At 39.8% G+C, this 19,222-nt stretch overlaps 1 protein-coding gene across 10 annotated transcripts in view; it reads left to right on the top strand.

Moving 5' to 3' along the window:
* KIAA1217 (KIAA1217 ortholog) overlaps positions 1 to 19,222 on the top strand; it is a 372,473-nt gene that overhangs the window by 266,117 nt on the left and 87,134 nt on the right. For all 10 annotated transcript variants that reach the window (XM_032180908.1, XM_032180909.1, XM_032180907.1 and 7 more), the window contains one exon: positions 15,137 to 15,335. In XM_032180908.1, coding sequence (XP_032036799.1) covers positions 15,137 to 15,335 — 199 coding nt within the window. The remainder of the gene's footprint in view (positions 1 to 15,136; positions 15,336 to 19,222) is intronic.

Here is a 19,222-nt window from a genome sequence, read left to right as displayed (position 1 = left end):
GATGTCGGGGAGGAGGGCAGAGCATCAGGGTGTGGAGAGGGGCCAGGCTCTGCCTGAGTCAGCTCAGGGGTGGTACTGGTGCCCTCCCAAAGCCCATTGGACCACCAACATTTTGTCCAACCTGCACAATACTTTTTAGTTAAGAGGTGTTTTTAAGAGCAAGCTCACAGCACACGTCTAATATACATGCAGAGGATTCATCGTTGCCTATATGTCACTGCTGGCTAGGGAGTCCACAGCAGGTCACATATTATGTTAAGGATTTCTGGAAAACCTGTACTTCACGGTAATGTGAAGTGGATTGAGACTTGGCAGGTCTCTGTGCAACTCGCAGTCCAGCCTCACCACGTGGGTTTCAGCAGGCAGTTAGCACTGTTTCATTGGCACTGGGACCTGGTGCATGCACATGTGTCCATCCTCAGGCCACATAGAATACCTCAGGCTCTGAAATTCTGTTTCAGATGCAAACCAAGAATTGATAAACAGCTTTTGGAGAGCTTTTCACTGACATCAAAGGCTGTGGCCTGCTGTGCACAAGTGCTTTTTGCAGTGTTTTTTCCCCCAGATGCTGAACTGGAAAAAAGGTTTTTATCATTAGTATGTACATCTGACACTGGTCTTCTATGTGCTCCTCAGTATGAATAAGGTGATAGGAACATAAGAAGGGACATGCTGGGTTAGACCAAGAGTTCACCCAGCCCTGCATTTTGTTCCCAGTGAGGACCATAGGCAGCTAGTCAAGGCAAGAGTAAGAAGAGGGATAAGTATGTGTAGGTACGCTCCTTCCCTTGACTACTCTCCCAGCCTCAAGCTATCTTCAGCATAGGGATTTCCTGGTTGTGATTTCTGTCTATATAATAACCATCAAGAGATGTCTCCTCCAGGTATTTGTTCAGTCTCCCTTTGAACCCACGTAATTTTTTTGCATCCACAACAGTGCAGCCCTGACTTTGGCAGTAAGTTTTGTTGGTTTACTGCCCAACAATTGCTATTCTTTTTCTTTGTTTTGTACTTGCTTATCTGCTTTAAACTCATGTCATGCATCCTTGTCCTTGTGCTGGAAGTGACAGCAAACATTAGATCCCTATCTGCTCCCTCAGGCCATCTCTGATTTTGTAGGCCTCTCTCATTTCCCTCAGGTCATCTCTTCTCCGGGCTAGGAACTGCTGCTGTAATCATGTGTTCCTCACCTGGAAACCATCCTGTACATTTGATAATCATTGCTAACCTTCCTTGAATTTATTCTGGTTGGACAGTATCTTTTTGCTAGGATGAAAGGACCTGAGCTGCAGAAGCTAGCTGTTAAGTAATCCATTCTTAACATCTACTGCATATACTAAATTGTGTTGTCCAGGCCCATACAGAGCACTGTCACATGAAGGAGTACAGGTTTATATAATGGCCATGATTTCAGACCATGAAAGTCATCCCATCTCAGCCCGTCTTTCCTACACTAGAGACAAGATTCTGGCTTATCCCAACACAAGCAGACAAAATGCGGACGGGGAAAAAAGAAGAAAAAAAAAAAAAGTGAAAGAATGTAATATGAAACATTTGAGTAGAGAGTTTTTAGATTTTGAAACTGGAACAAAATAAGACTTCCCCCCCCTTGTGTTACAGGAGGGGTCACAGCTATGTGTGTGGCTTAAGGGATCATCACACTAGCCAAATAGGAGGTAATACACTGTCACCACCCCACAATCTGTCAGTTCCAAATTGTTCCAAGAACTATTGATAGCAAGCAATTTGTTTTAAAAGATAATCTAAAAATGATTCTCAAATAGTTCAATTTTAGATTATTGTTCTGTGTTTCTTTTACAGTGATTTTTTCAGCCTTTTCTGCCAGCATGTGCTAACACTACTATGAGCAATGTTCTGAAATGTTACAGTTGAGATTCTTTACAGAGTGTGACCCTGTTAGGATTGTTTTTACTTCCAGAAGAACAAGAGCAGGGTTCATTTTTAAAAAACAGGAAACTGTTTATAACTTGAATTTTAAAAGCACTGAGAAAATAATTCTGTTCACATGATTATAAACAAGCTATGTATAATCACTTCCCTCTCCAACTCTATTATTTTTTTATTTTAATCTAATTTAAATACAAATTATGTTTTGCTCTTCAGCCAACATATTTCATTGAGGAAAATGACCAACTTAATGTGAATTTTTATTAATTTTGCACTTAATATCTCAATGTTGTTATTTTTAAAAACCGATCATATTCTCTTTGAAATTGTAATTCTTCCATAGCTTCCTATTTTACTAACTACATAGGAGTCAGTTTGGTTTTAAACTGTGGTCTAAATTAACATGGAGCTGGAGAAGGAATAGCAGCAATGCATTTTGGCTACCTTAGCATCGTGTTTTTGTCAGTCAGGACTGATCTAATGGGACACAGTACTCTGACATGGGAGGCTGTCGCATGCCACATGGAATTGACACAGAAAGCAGCATTCCAGTTCTGGGTCCATGTAAAATTTCAGCCTCAGTTTTTGAAAGGAAGATCTTGGCTAAGAGGTCCATCAAAAATCATCACTTTGTTCATCAATCTGCAGCCTGGAGACAAAGCAAGATATTAAAATAAATTAATTCACTGTGCAAGAGAAAATTAAATGTATTTTAAAACATCTATTTGTAAGCTGGGATTTTTTCCAGCATGATAACTGTGGGAAAAAATTATCTAGCAAAACTGTCTGAGCAAGAATCAGCTGAAACCTGGACAGTGCTCAAAACCTTTCAACAGACTTCACTTGCAATTCGCCTGAAGGAAGCAGAACCTGACAAGCACCCGGCGAGGTTATGGCAGCAGCGAGCGTGTGCTCTGCTACCTCCCCAGTGAAATGAGGGCTGGCAAATACTTTTACTTGTAGTCTCTCTCATATGGCATATTTTTACAAAACACGGTCCTGGTCCTTTGTAAGAGTGGGTGCTGGCATCCACTGCGGTGATCGAGTGGTTGACAAGATCAGTTGCAGCCCCAAAGGTCAGGGTGTGATTACCAACCTCCAGCTGCAGCAGGATTGGACCCTTTGAGAAATATGTATTGTGTAATATAGAGTGCAGGGCTGGATTAAGGGAGAATATGGTATTAGCAGGGATTCCAAAAACCAAAAGGATTTGGGTTTAAGAACTCAGGGAGGAGGACGGAGCTTCATGACTTGTGGGCTGCAGGCACCTCCTGTGGGAGGTCCACCTGCTCCAGGCCAGATGGATGAGGAGCAGAGGATGAGTGGGCTCCTCACTGGCAAACATGTGCCTAAAATCGGATGGCTTGAAAAGGCCTCTGCAGAAATGTGTGATCCTGCCAACATTCACATTTGCCTTTGGAAGAATTACTGCAGTACAGAAATTGCACAACTGCTTAAGGATAAGAATGAGGAAGGTCTTAAACAGACATGGAATATTTTGAATATTATTTGTTAGCCCTTTTGGTCCCACATTTTAGCAGGCATAGATTTTAATGTCTGATTGATTAGTTTGCTGCTACCTTCCATGGAAATGCTGTTAGTGATTATAATATTAACACCTTGATCTTTTGCAGCAGTTCTTGCAGGTGTTTCTCAAAGCCCATTAAAGAGAGATTCAGAGATTACCATTTCACACACAGGAGAATTGTTGCAGAGAGAGGGGCAGTAGCTTGGTTGCTGCCACCTGATGGTAGAAATAACTTCATAAGTGTATGTGGAATGTACTGTAAAACTTACAAAGAAAAATTAAAATTGTAAAGGTAGACATATATTACATTGGTGGTAATTAATTACTATTTACTATTTTTGAGCTGGAAACTAAAACAGGTGTGTTAAATCAGCACAGATTTATAAGAGAAGTCTGTGATTTATTAGCAGTGGAACTGCCCCCTTGGATTCCTTAGGGCATGACTCAAGCCTAATGAAGTCAGCAGTATCTTCAGCTTAATTCATGGGAGAGGAACTCCATGGGAACTGTATTTCAAGTTAAAGCTGAGCATAGCTTTAATGTATTCAGTCATCTTAAAGAAATTTTCCCTATCTTGTCTTTTTACAGTGTATGCAAAGCAGCCAACATGCAAAAAGGTCATGTAAATATTTTCTGTCATGGTCAGATACGTTAAAGTGGGCTGGCAGGTCTTTAGGAAAAACAGCCTGAAACAACTAGTTCCAACTATGGAACTGAAACACAGATCCTCCTACTGTTACCTTAAAATATTCTAAGGTAACAGTAGTGCTCCTGTTCAACTTTTTTAGACTTCATCTTCTTTCACATTTCTTCAAATTGTAGATGAAGTTTTAGGACTTGGAAAGAAAATAAAACCCACTTCTTATCTGAAATGTTTTGCAGCAAGAGACCAAAGGAAGGTAAACAATTGTACCAACATATCTTAGTGCTGAGAGTTTTTTTCTGTTTCATTTATTGTCCTTACATGGTTTGTGAAAGACAGATATAAGGAAGAGTGAAATGTGGGCCTTCCCAGGCATGCACTTGTGCACTCACATTTATTACCTACCACATTCTTCCTTCTATAAAAGAGTATCTTGTGTGTACCTGAAAAAAATATATTTCCAAGAAGCAAGATATTATTTAGTACATACTGTCTCAACAGAAGCACGTTCTGTCTGCCACTAAAAAGCTGATAAACAGTGTGCTTTAGATGTTGTGTCACATTGAAGCTGGATTTTACCCCGTTGTAACATGGTGTATCAGCATGGATCCAATGGACTCATTGCAGTGATTCTGTAATAGAAGATGTGCAGCATGCTAAGTTAAACCATTAGCTATCTGTGTCTGTCATTACTATGTCTGTTAAATGTTTTCTGATGCAATCTTTATTATTTATTTGCACTGCAGTAATACTAAAGGACCCTAACTAGAAATGGGACCTACCTGTGTTGGGTAATACACATAGTGAGAAAATGGCCCTGTTGGAGGACCTTGCAATGTAAATAAATCCAAATGAAAAATGGTGAAGATAACAGGAGAGGTAATTAGGATCCGTATTGATAAACTATATTCCCTCTTTACGCCAAATCATGCCTGAATGTGAGGTGCAAGGTTTTCATTCTGCTATATTACTTCTTCTTATTCAAAGTCAGCAGCAGCAGTTTGGGCTTTCAGCATTTGGTGTCTTCTGGAAGAGGGATTTGGCAGCTGCAGTAGCCTGCACAGGCCAAATCACCTTTCTAATGAAAGGTATGGGTCATATCTGGCATAGAGCGATATATCACTTGGACAAATTTGATCGAAGCTGCATGTTAGGTAAAATTCACAAGTCTAACACTAATCCATTTACAAAAGGACATGTAGTCCTGTAAGCAAGAAGTGTATTGCAATTCCATGCATTGTGAGAAGTTCAAGAATTTGGCCAGTCGGACAAGTGTAGTGCCTTTCCCTCTGCACAGTGTGTTTAGGAATCACTGACAGCGCTGACAGCAAGTCCCTGAATGAGGAACTCTAGGATTTAGTCACTGCTCCCACTACTGTTTATATATTTAGGTAGTGATGCTAATGCAGTTACTGCATGGAGCTGGGCCTGAATTCAGGTTTCTGTTCTCAAAGGGAAATCCTGTCATCTCTACACTGTCATGCAAGGCTGTCTCTCGGTTTGTTTTCTTCTAATTCTCTCCCCCTCTTTTGCATTTTTGGCTATAGGGTAGCCTGAGTTAAACAGGATAAGAGGATAATTGCTGCACCAGAGGCTTGTTAATAGCCTGCTGATTAGGGTACTCTTTTGGGATATTAGGGTCAATAGTCTGGAGAACTCTCAAGCTGGAAGCACTTCTAGATAAATTTTTAACTACTCATCTATTTCATAGAAGAGGGGCAGTTGGTACCATTGCTTTTACCCAGTTACCTTCTGTGTTGAATATACGTGGAGGGGGTGGAGGGCAGTGATGAGGGGAGAGCAGTGGATGATAATTATTGTGACTTTAAGAAAGCCTTTCACACACCTCTTTTAGGATCCTTGTAGTCACACTGGGGAGAGATGGGTGGCCTTCAAGGTGGACTGGTCTTAACACTTCATAGTCCGACTGGCAGCTGGTTTTGAGTGGTCTTCCTCAGGGGTGGACCCTGGGGGTAGTACTTCTTAACATTAGCAACCTGGCTCTTGGGATGGAATGACCAACATCAGGGTTAGAGTTAACACCAAGCTTTTAGTGTACTGGAGAGTCAACCTGCCTCTCACTGGAACCCCAGTGAGCTCAAGGAATGGGCTGGCAGGAACCTCATGATGCTCAACAAAAGGAAAATGCAGAGTCTTTGTGCAACAGCATAGGCAGGGGACAAATTACCTTGGGAGCAGCTTTCTGAAGAGGACTTAATGTCTAACAGCAATGTGACTATAGGTTAGCAGTGTGTCCTTGCAGTGGTGAAAACTACATGAACAAAACTAGCCACCAGGTCAAGGGAAGTGATTGTCCCCTTCTTGTCAGCATTTGTGAGGTTGCATGTGGGTTATTACCTCCAGTTTTGGCTCCACTAGTATGAAAGAGATAATGACAAAGTGGAGTGAGCCCAGCAAATGGCCTTTTGGCAATGTTCTCCTTAACCATGCTAAGTTCACAATTCCGTGATCCTGTTTAAATGTAGGCCCTAATGACGTAAGGCCTTAATGACTCATTCATCTGGTGTGATACTGGAACCAACTCTGCTTTCACGTGCTGGTTGCTCAACCCCTAAACCTGTTGCTGACAGTAGCAAACTCTTTAGAAATGAAATAACTTCAGAAGTATTGAAGGTAATTCCTATAGTAAACATATAGTAAACTTGGTAGGTGTGGCAAAACTACCAAATCATATATGGCCTATGAATATGGAGTAATAACATGGTCAGATTCTGCCCTTGAACATGTCCCTTCTACATAGTTTAGTACTAAAAAGCAGGGTTTATAAACAAGAGTCACCACTCAAATAATGTATTTAGTGTATTTAATGTAGATTTACATAGGAAGGAAATACAGTTGGGTAGGACCTTGCTCTCTTTTTGTGTTTATTCAAGAGGAAGTACATGTATTACAAGAAGCTTGATGGGTTTTGTTTGTTTGTTTGTTTTTGCTATTGCCCTTTTAAAGGTTTCAAGCAAAAGTGTCCCTGTGTAAAATACTTGCTTACATGGTCCATAAATGCTTAGTGTGTCTATGTAGTCTTTGGCAGACACATCCTCTGAAGCTGTACTCGCCAGCTTAATACCTCTGGCTGGGAGCCGGCTGGCCAGGGCTTATTGGCTTCTTCAGAGGTCAGGGGCTCAGCTTCTGGTGGGCAAAAGCAGCACGGCTGCTAGCGCCTGCATAGGAAAGTCCTGTAGCTGTTCGTGTGTAGTTCTCTGATTTTACTACACTAAATTGTTTGGTGAGTGTGAACTGGAGTCAATCCTGCATGGCAGAGCCTATGGGCCCTCTGAAAAATAGCTCTGGGACACATGGACTTTCTAGTTTATTTCACTGAGTTGTTCACTTGTCATTTTTTTATATTTTGTCATTAAGTGTCATAGACTTTCTCTGTTCTTCCAAGTTTACTGGCATCATTTTGTCAGTTAGGGATATAAAAAAGTCATCTTGCTGGTCAGTGGAGCTATTCTGGCAAGAGCAAGGATATAGATGCAATTACTATCCAAAAGTCATCCTGCCAGAACATTGTTTTCTACCTGGGGAACTAGGTTAAACCGAAATGTTCCCCCAAACTCTCAAGATGATAAAAGTAACTGTCTGTGCTTGATGGGCTTGCTGACGTAGGTATATGGTAGTGCCTTTGCCAATAGGTGATTTCACTTTTTTTTTTTTTTTTTTCCCCTGCAATCAAATAGGACAAATGCAAGTTTTCTCTCGGTAAAGAAAGTTGTCCGTTGCCTTTTTTTTTTTTTTTTTTTGATTGTTTGTTCCTTTTTCTTCTAAGCCAGCTAAATGTATTCATTTGTAGTAAAGTGCTAGTATTTGAGTGACAGATAAAAATCATTATTTCTCGTAATTGTTTGGTTGAAATCATATGTAACTGCTAAATTTTCCATATGTCTTTTTCACTGGGTAATAAATATAATGCAGAATTACAGCACTTTACAGTAAATAGCAGACAAGGATGAAATAGTAGTAAGAAGTACTGGACTAAATTCAGCAGTTCCTGTTTTTATTAAAATTGTTATCAAATAACTTAATACCTTGAGTAAAAGTCTTCAGGCTGTTCTGGAATACAGTTATATTAAATAACTATTTTATTTCATGAAAAGATCTACTTCTTGATTCTCTTAGTACTTGAAGACAGCTAAGAATATTTATAGACGCTTTATGAATGTGGAGGACAGATTATCAGCAGGGAGTAGCTAATGGAAACTAGTATGAGAGCTTCAGGCTAGAAATACCACAAGGATCATGGCAATGACCTCAGACTAGTTGAAAATGTGAGTGGTGAAATAAGAGAGACAAGTATTGTGGGTGTGGAAAGAAAGAACTGCATATTGAGGAGTTTCTTCCACACTGCTAGAGGTGTTAGTGTAATAAAGTTTTATCTGCATAACTTTTGCAGAATTTGGTGATAAGGACAACAGCTATGAGTTATCTCTGTTTATCTGATAGTGTGAGGGAAGAACAATACGGGGCTGTGCCACCCTTAGTCTTATATTTTATAATTGTGTCAGGAAAATCAAAGAAAAATTTGAAGGATCTTGACGTTTTAGTAAAAAAAAAAAAAAAAAAAGAATGTTAAATTGATTTTTGAGGAAATGCTTGGCAGTCTATATTGTGATCCCCTCTGGATCATCCTGAAATGTTCCAACAAAAACAGTTATCAAGATTTTAAAAGTTATCCTTAGATTTAGAATTGATACAGGACTCAACAGGAACTAATATGGGTTCATTTTCTCACATCTGCTCTTGGCATTGCTGCTGACTTCAGCGTGAGGGAAGGTGCAGACAGAGCCAGTGACTCAATGGCCATATGGTGGAAGATCGAGCTAAACCAGCATGTAAAGACAAAGACTGTCCATCATCTCAAAAAGATACAGCTAATTGATAGTTAGGTAAAGAGTAAAATAAATCTAATAACTCAACACTATGTTATTTAATTTACTTTCCAAAACATCACTCAGCTTGATTTCTGGCAATTCTTACTGTATTTCCTCACCATGTGCTCCATATTTCTTCTCCTTAAGACACAGCTTTCTTTGCTAATTTATCCAATTTTCCATTCCTTATATATTCTCTACTAATTCTTAATGTAGTATTTTGGTGGCGTTACTCACTCAACAAGCTCTAGAGGCCTATTTTTGTAGATACATATTTTTCCCCTGTTTTAGTTATACCTAGCTTTGCAGCTTTGATTTAAAGAAATTCCAGAGCTGCCAATGCCTTTGATTGCTTTAGTCCAAACATCTTCACTAATTATTTGAAGCTTTCAAATTGGACAGAGAATTTCCAGAGTGTACATAAAGTGTCTAGGTCAGAAGAGAACAGCAGTACCTTGTTCATGCCTCTGATTCCTGGTTCTGTGGGAAGGTTTCAATGCTCCACCACCCAAGCATCAAACATCAGCCAAATACATTAATACTTCTCTTCAGATGGGAGCCCATGGATTAAGGTGTTACTAGATGTCAATAAGATTTTCAATACAGAAATTTGCAAGGTGTCTTACCTGCACAGTGAGTTTCCTATGGCTTCACGGAAAAGAAACACATGGACTCCAATGTAAGCTTTAACTATATTTTCTTTTCTAACACTGAGAGGTTATTTAACTTTTTAAGCTTTTGTTTTCTTTCCTTGATTATCATCGTAACTGTGTTTGTCCACTTAAAATTTGTTGTGGCTGAGAATTAACTGATATTTGTAAAGCTTCCTGAATCGTATTTGTTAACTTATTCATGATTTATCAGATATTTAACTTCTTTCCACTGTTGAGCACTTCACATTTTTCTGCTAAATAACCCGTTTATAGGGATAATTCCTGTTCTGTGAATAAAAGCTAGTTGTGATTAAACCTCCTCTAAGCATCCCTGAACTAGCTTTCAGCTGCCCAGCACTGAGGTCATCGCTAGCAATAAAATCATGACAGTATGGTGTTTAATCAGGATTAGGTCAGCACCATATAGTAGATGGAAGTGCTGAGAGACATGAGCAGGGTGGTGTCGTGCTGCCTACACAGCATTAGCTTTTGCCATGAGGAGTAAGCCTTTGCCACCTGCAACTAAGGAGTCAATGTGCTTGCTGGTAAGGGTACGGTGCAGCTCTATAGACACCCTGGACCCCATGAGTTCAGTTATGGTTCGCTGTTATACTGCATAGACATGTCCTCAGTAAATAATTGGGTTCTACAGACTTTGTTGTTGCACTGGCAGCTGCATCTGAGCTGAACGCCTTTCCATGGGCCTGGTGTGTCTACGTGAGCCACAGCCACAGCATGGGCAGTCCCCAAAGCAGTGCTAGCACAACTACAGGCTCAGGGTGGATGCTCCAGGCCCTGGTGGGTTCAGCTTGTGTGTGAGGCTCTGCCTATATAAATCAGGTTAAAAGCGCATCTTTCATTACACCCTGCTGCTTTGCATATAGACTAGCCCTGAGGGGAAAGACTGTTTTGCAAGTCCTTCTGTTACTGACCCTTCCTAAAGGGAGGAGCAGAAAGCGGTTTGTTTTTGAAAGACCTCTGTATGCAAGGAAGGAAAGGGCGATCATGTGGTGTGTTGCGTGATCATCAGAAGATCTGGATTATGTGCTTGCAAGCCTTTCTTTGAACGTGTCCTTTCACCTCTTGGGTGTTTAATTTCCCCTACTATAAAACATACTTTGCTGTTGACAGGAATTTTGTGAAGCAATTTGTAAAGAGGTTTAAGTTTCTAAGGCCTGGCTTACATGCAAATGTTTTGTACTATAGCCTGTGTTTAATGCCACTACCCATTCATTGTCCGTGGGATAAAGAACAATCAGAATTTCCAGAGGTGTTTCTGAAAGCATTATACCAGCATAAAGAAAGGGAAAGCCTAACACTGCAGTTTGATTGTAGCTGTAGAAAAGCCCAGGCCTGGCAGCATCTAGGAGCACCTAGGAATGGTAGCCACGGTGTTGGCTGACCTGGACCATGGGCTGTTACACAGTGTATTTCTCATGTACCCTGGTGTTTCTTGTCTTCCTAGACTAGTGGGGCATGTAACAGTCCAGTTTATTTCGTGTTGTTTAAAACTCAGCACAATCTTCATGTTTCAGGTAAATCCGTTGTGACAGAAGCTTAAGTGAAGAGAAACGTTAGGGTACATGGAGACATTAGCATCTCTTTTGTTTAGCTTTCTTTCCAGCAGCTCTGCTGACATATATGCTTGTGCCCAAACAAAACCTGTACCTGTGCTATATTCTATTTATTCTTACTTTAATTCTCCAAGGGAGTAACTTTTCAGCTGAAGCTAAAACGCACCTCAGAGCTCTAGCAGCTTCCATGAAGCTGGCCACATGGGTATTTTCAGAGTTCAGAGTTTCAGCCCATCGGTGTGTGTGAGAAAACTAACGAGGATGACTTAAAATAATGAATTAATTTGGAAGTATTTATATCCTGTCATGCTGAAACAGGATTTTTAGGAGTGAGCAGTTAGTTTTGTCAAATAGGAAATGCCCTAAAGCATTGCTGTATCATGAAACGTATCAGACACTTCAAGAGCAAAGGCAGTAGTTTTTTTAAAGGGCTTCTAACTTAAGGGGGAGTAAGGAAAAGAGAGTTTATTATGCCTTTGACAGTGTCTTTTACCCCTACAGTAATATTGTGGTCAAAACATTTCTCTGATTTGTATGTTAAAGCTCTCTGTTTTAAGGCACTATTTTTTTTTGGAAAACATGCATATTTGCTTTGAAAATCAAAGACCTAAAGATGACTGTAATTTTGTTTTGGATCAATATTTTGTGGGACTATTTGAGGACAGGCAGAGTCAAGACTGTTCTGGAATAATTCAGACTCATGAACGAGAAATATTTTCAGTTCTAACATTTCTTTTGACTTAATTGTTTCAGTAGCTCAATACTCAGAATCCATTTATTGTCCTGAGATGCAAAAGCAGTGTTTTCTGCATTCTGAGCTAACTTTTAAACTAAGCAGAAAAGAGAGTCAATACACACCTGCAAAGCTGCTATGAAAAGTGTGTATTTTGGGCCAAAAATGTTTTTTTGCTATTTAATCCAAGAAAGTTTCCAGTAACAAAATATTGAAGGTTCCTTGTGTTCTGCCTAAGAACTGAAAGCTATCATCAAAAATGAATGTTTATGCACGTCTTGGAACAGTGAACTAAATGCAATCATTAAAAACATGTACTTTAAAAAATCAAATATAGTTAGTTCCTGAATTCTAAAAGGTGTTTCACAGCAGAGAATATTTGAATGAGCACTAAAAAAAATATTTTTACCTTAAAAGAACATAAAGAAATGAATGACGTCTCAAATTAAAATGAAATAATAATAATTTTTTTTTTAAAAAAAGTTTAATAACTCATGAAATATTGGCATCAAAAATAGAATTCTTAGGAAAATTTTCCTCAACCTTCTAAATAAAACCAGTGACTTTGCAGTCTCAAACATTTTTTACAACCAATGGAAATAGAAGTTTATAGTAGGATTCATAAGGGGTCTGATGTCAATTTTAATAAAAGAAGTATCAGCTCTTGATAATAGTAGGAAAATGATTTTTAAAATGTTTTATAAAAGCAGCTTAATGTTAAATAATGGTTAGGTAATATTGAGCTGTCTGTTTAGTATTCATAATAATTAACATCTTCCTTTCCTAGCTTCAAAAACAATTATCTACCAACTGCTTGTAGGCACATCTGCCTAAGTATGTACTCATTCTTCTATAGCAATATAGTGACAAAAATACAAAGGACTATACAAAATACATAGGACTATGATAGCTCATCTTAGATTAAAATATCTTCTGCTGTTTTTTCACTAAATGCCTTTATGTTCTAGGACTTCAGTTTTTGCCATTGTTTTTGCTCAATGTTTGTACCTCATGTCTCTAAGCTGTTGTTGATAGTTTATGGGAATGTTGTCCCCTTGTTAATGACTTTCATGTGAGAATGTTTGAGTCACCATCTAAGTTTTGTGATTTGCTGAGATTTGGTGATGACTGATGGTAACAGCATTGAGGAGCTTGTGTTCCCAACCCTCCTGTTTGTATTGACCACAATACAACAACACACAGTCCATCTATGATGCAATTATTGTGGTGAATTCAGTTTGTGTAAAGTACCCTGCCTAGTTTTAGCCTACCTCTGTTGGCTATTGGCAGATGCAAGGCATGGCAGCACAAAACTCTGCTCAGGCCCCAAAGTCTGCCTGAAAATAAAAGACAGTAGCAATTAGTTCAATCCGAATGCTGAGCTTCTGCCATTATGTGTTGGCAGCATCCAAACTGGGTGGTGTAAAACTGCCTTGCTTGTATGAACTACTGTGACTTTAGTGTAGAGGCTTCTGTAATCACTAATTCTTGAGCAAATCCCTTTTACCAATGCTTTCCTATGGCTAGTTAGCCTATGGGCCACATACAAAGCAGTTACCTCCAAATCTTAGACAGCTGGTGGAACTACAAACTTCAGTGGTATTTTTTTCTTATTTTTTTGCACGTTTTCTTTTTTTTTCTCCTCCATCTCATTTTGGCCTGCTAAGTGTCTGCAAAGTGAATGATGTGCCATTTTACTGTCTTTAGACACCACTGCAAAAGCTCTACCTGCTCTATCTCTTGCAGCTAGCATAGGAGTAAAGGTGTTCCTTCCAAGCACAATGCACTGTTGTACAGAGACACATGAGATGGCTGAGCAAGAGCCCAATGTGATCCCATCAATCCATGCTCAGGCAGGACATCTGTGCTTTGAGTATGGAGTGGACATGCAGGCTCAGCTGGGCTTGCCAGTTCCCTTTTCCTCTGTACTCAAAGTAGTTCAGCTGAGTATTTGCCTCTGCACCTAATCTCTAGTGCTGTGGATCCCAGGAATGTTCTTTCTTTGGTTGCAACCATGTGGTAGCAGCCTGTTCTCTTCTGTGCAGGTCCTGATGAGCTTTCCTACATTGGAGATGCTCATAAGAACACCTTCTGGTGGTCTTCAGGTGTGGCATGGTCATAGCTAATCAACCACACCAAGTCCAGTCTGACTTCTGCTGATCATTGAGGTCTCTGTTCTCAGTGCTTTGGTCCTTGGTGGGCTTTGTAGCTTGAGATGGAATGGGATTGTGCTGTCACAAAGCTAATGACTTGCAATATGGCAGCAAAACTTGCAGTACGGCAGCAGCCAGTGGAATACAGGCAACCACTGTATATACTGTGGCTATACTGTATGCACAACACAGACAGGATGGAAGGTGTACTGGGTATCCCTTCACTGAGTCCCTGGTCTGTATGATCCATGTTTTTTCCATTATCCAACACCTTACAGCCTCCCATTCCTTGAAAACAGAGAGTTAGCTATATCAGAATGGTGTGCTTTTTGTCTTCAGTGAATAAGAATACCCACATTTTGCAACCCAGCATCCTAAGATCATTCATGTTTCTCACTGAGTGCTAAGGATGCCTATTAATACTGCTGTGAAACTGAAAGGATCTGAAATTGCTCTTTTTTATGTGTGAGACCTCAGTTTTACTTCTGCTAGGAGTTTCACCTGGGGCTTTATACTATGTAACGCCAGCAAATTGAACTTTAAATATAAAATAGCTAGTGTTAAAATGGAAGTCTGTTTCTGGGGAAGACTGTTCAGTAAGCATGAGGCTAAAATGCAAAATTTATGTTTAATGGTAACTGGGTGATATAAAATGGTGAAGGTCTTCCCTCAACTACTCAACTACGTTAAGAATAAACGTACCTTGTGAATTACCAACACCTTCCCCTATAGAGCAGACTTGGTGTGTTTGGGATTTTCCATTGGCCTTCTTAAGGTAAACTTCTAATTTATCTAACTGAAAAACAATAAAAATAGGCTTCTCAGCAAAGTGCAACATTGGAGCAAGCATATTTATCAGGGCACAATTCTATCAGGGTTCAATGCTCTACTCCAATATTGTGTTGAAAAGGAAAATTTTGTATGTGCTTTATGAGCAAGGGGTGTGAGCTGATTTTTCTCTGCTTGGTATGGGCTTGGTCTGTGTCCTACATGGAAGGGCAGATGATTTCTCTGCACTTAAGAATGTTAAATTTACTATTATATTTTCCTTGTAGGTGTTTTGTATCTTCAGTATGGAGACGAAACAAAGCAGTTGAGGATGCCAAATGAAATCACAAGCACAGACACAATTCGTGCCCTTTTTGTAAGTGCCTTCCCCCAGCAGCTGACAATGAAAATGCTGGAATCGCCCAGTGTGGCCATTTACATCAAGGATGAGAGCAGAAACATATACTATGAATTGTGTGATGTGAGGTAAGTGTAGAAGCAATTACAGCTGCCGGGTTTTGGATTTGTTTTGTTGTTGTTGCTGCTTTGTTTTTTGTTGTTGTTGACTGTTTTTTTGTAGCACACTTATAGAATAAAAAGGAGTGTAGCTGATAAGTATCTAGCAGATAGTGTCCTAACACATAAAGGCCTGTTCAGTGGTATCTAAGTAATATGGGAGGCTTGCTGTAGGTGCAACATCTGTTGCACAAGCCATTGATGAATGGTGTACCTTGTTCAAATATTCATATAATGCATGCAGGTTGACATATTTAATATTTTACTGCATTTTAACTGAGACATAAATATTTAAAACACTGAACGCAAAGTAAACATTTACAGAAAACATGGTCTTTTTCTTTGCTGGCAGAGCAAAACCCGATCTGTGTGAGCCTGAAGTTAAAAATATGAATGTCATTGATTGCCCTCACAAACAGTTTCAATTATCCATTATCTAACACTGCCAGAGATCTGTGGCATTAGTAACTGCTGCTACAGCAACCTCACCACCTTCCTATTTTATGTCAGGATGCAGCAACTAATGCAGTCTCTTTCTTTCACTACTTCAGAGCTTATTAAAAAATGATCTGGCTAACATGTAGATTGTTCTTTCTATCCTCTATTTTCCGGGTTTTCAGCTGCCCAACTAACCATGTTCCTTCAGTCCTGATGTCTGTGTTCTTCAAGCAAAAGGACTAGGTTCTCAGGGGCTCTGGAAAATCCCAAATCACAAAGCAACAAAAATCTCAGGCATGCCACACTATAGAACTGTGCAGGGAAATAAGGTGGGCCTTTGTGGATCCTTTTCATTAGATGTTACAAGGTAAAAATAATGGACAGAAGAGCCTAAGAGGATGGAGAAGAAAGCAGAAAAGGTGTTTCCTCTCTGCCAGTCTCTACCACTAATGCAGGAAAATGACATGAAAGCAAGGGAAGTGTATTGTCCACTACTGCCTTGTTTCTTCTTGGTGATTACTTGGCTCAGGTGCTTCTCCACTTCATGTAGTTTAAGGAAAGAGCAAGCTGTTTTTTTCTATCCTTGTCATTTCAAATTCCTGCATTCCTCTTCTTTCTAGTCTTTGAACAGCACTGCACCCCACCTTCTGTCCTCTGTCTTGCTTTCCACAGGCTGTCTATCCAGTGTCTTGTCATCAGCCAGCTGCTTGGATTCAGTTTCTGTGTTTTTTCTTGTTTTTGTTTGGTTTGTTTCATTTTTTAATCTTGTTTTGCAGTCTTCCACACCCCTGTTTGGCCACTGTAACTCCTATGTTAAGACCGATCCGATTTTTACATCGTCATTCATCATGTGCTCAAGTTTCTCATACATCAAACAGTCTGTTCACTAGATCAGATCAAGTGATAAAATCAGGATAGGGGTTCCTGTGTCTCTGTTGCTGAGCGCCTTGTTGCCAACCATCATCTGCCCCATCAGCTCCTTCTCTCTCACTTTATCCTTTCCATCTTCCCTTGAGTTTCAGACTAACAGTTTATGACTTCATCTCCTCCCTGCCCCTAAGAATGGGGTTGTTGATTATCTTAATACCACTCCACTCCACCTTTTTTTCCCTTGCTCCTATGCAGGCGTCACTCTGCCAACCTCAGGTCTGGCTCGCTTCCAACATCTGCTTCCTCTGCTCCTATGCCTGTATTGTAGAGTGTTTCTAGAGGAAATCCCACGACCCAGCTGACTTCCTTCATAGAAAAAATTCCCTTCTTCAGTCCTGCCACCCTGCTCACTAAGGAAACCTCAGCAGTCCAAAACATACAATACCAGCTGCATTTTCACCACCTTTTGATAATTTAAAAAAAAAAAAAGTCTCCATTTCTGTTCCTTACTCTTTGCAAGATCTTTACACAGTGTCTCCCCTCAGTGAATAGATAAAAAGAAGCATAATTGCTTTCTCCTTTGCTTGCCATCTCTTTCTTCTATTATCTTTCTTCCTTGCCTTAAACACAGATGTTTCATTTGGCTCTAAGCTCTCCATCTCTCTTGGAGGCTGTCTTCTGTTCCTCCCTGCCTCTCATCCCTTGCTTTGTCCTTTTATTGATTATTGTTCTATTACAGTGCTTACTCTTTACATCGCAAACATGTTTCTGTGCCTCCCAACAAAACTCTCCATGCACACAAGTTGAGTTTCCACTGTCCACCCCATCTTTCTGTCCTGCACTGAGCAGTCACTACAACTGCTGTCTGGAGCTTTACTCTTCCAGTTCAGTCCTAGACTATGTGGGGTTTTATTCTTCTAATTCTAACCTGTCTTTTGTTCCCTACTGTTCCATTGCAAATGTCCGAGTCACCAAATGGCTAGCTTTTGTGAACATTACACCTTTATTCTCACAGATCTGACATATACTTTTAATGCTTTCTTCTTGGAACTTTGATCTCCCTTTGTTTCAGTAACTGCTTTTTCTGAATTTCTTCCTGTCTCTCTCCTCTCTTTTTTGTCTTCTCAAGCACTGATTTTCTACTTTTTTTTTTTTTTCAGGGCTTTGTCCTCATTCCCTTTCTGTGTCTGTATCTTTCACTATCATCTTATCCCTGTGGATTAGTTGGGTTATCATACCTACCTGGGTAACTATCCCATTTTGCTTTACAAAGGGATTCATCTGCCAAATGGAGATTTTTACATCCACATTTGAGGTGGTTATGATTCATCCTATAAAATGGTATGCAGAATTGTACGTGCTAGTACCTAGTCCTGCTGTTGATGTCTTCCCTGTGAATGTGAGCAATTGGACTTGAAACTTACCTTTTTTGCCCAAACGAAAATCTTGGTCTTCTTTTTTAACGTGGTTTCATGGACCGCTTGTTTTAGCTCATCTTATATTCCTCCTTCATTAGACCATGAGGCCATCCCACTCCCCCCCATTTTATTTCCTTTTCTCTCTCTCTCTTAAAAAAATAAAAAATAAAGCACTCACTTGCTTCTTAAGTCCATAAACTGGTCTTTCTTAATCCCGTTCTGGGTTCTGCACCCACTGTAGATTTTTTCAGATTTTTTCCTTTTTCTGTGTAACATCACTTTGAGGCAGCCTTTCCTTTCACACCCTGTAGTGAAAAAACACTTGACTAAATTATCAGCTTAGTAACATTTTTTAACACCAGCTTTTTAACATGTAGCTTTTTGTACATCAGCTGCTATAATGTTCTTTTCTTGACATTTGATGGAGGTAATCTCGTTCACTCTTACCCATTCAAATGAAGCAACAAAATCATTCTCCTAGTTTGTCAAACACACTGTTTCACATGTATTTTTTCACTTGTCCTCTGACTGTATCTCCTCCATCTCATTAAATATAAACTACTTGTCTTCATTATGAGGGCCCCTCCAAGCCCACTTCAGTACTTCTTTTCATTTCTTCTTCAGTACCAAGTGCCATCTGCTTCCACTTGGCTAATAATGCCAACTTTCATTGTGCATGTCTTTAATTTTCAAACAAGTGCCTTCATGCTCCCTCTTCAGCAGCCCTCTAATATGCTTGGATGGAGTCATCTACAAATATCCGCAAAGCCACCACATTGTTCTTCCAGTCCCATTTTTCCCCTCTCTCTCTTGCACTGCCTATTCAACACATGACTGTGGTGCCAGGATTTGCTTATTGCTCACCAGGCTGGAAAGACTATGGTCTTCTCATGCCTTTTTGTTCCATTATCTTTCTGCAGCTATTTTGTTGTCTTTTGTGTCTTATATTCATCTTGTAAGCTGGTGAAGGGGTTGTTTTCCTAGGGTGTTTATACAGTACACACAGATCAATGGGACCTTTGAACATGCCACGGGCATTAAGAAGCTACAGTAATGCAAATAATAGTAATAATGAACATGCAGTAATATATACCTGCTATCAGTGGTGTTTATCTTAGAATAGCAACATGA

Source organism: Aythya fuligula, chromosome 2, assembly GCF_009819795.1.
Source record: "Aythya fuligula isolate bAytFul2 chromosome 2, bAytFul2.pri, whole genome shotgun sequence".
NCBI lineage: Eukaryota > Metazoa > Chordata > Aves > Anseriformes > Anatidae > Aythya > Aythya fuligula.
Note: the sequence above shows the minus strand (reverse complement) of the source record. Positions and strands in the feature narration are given on the sequence as shown.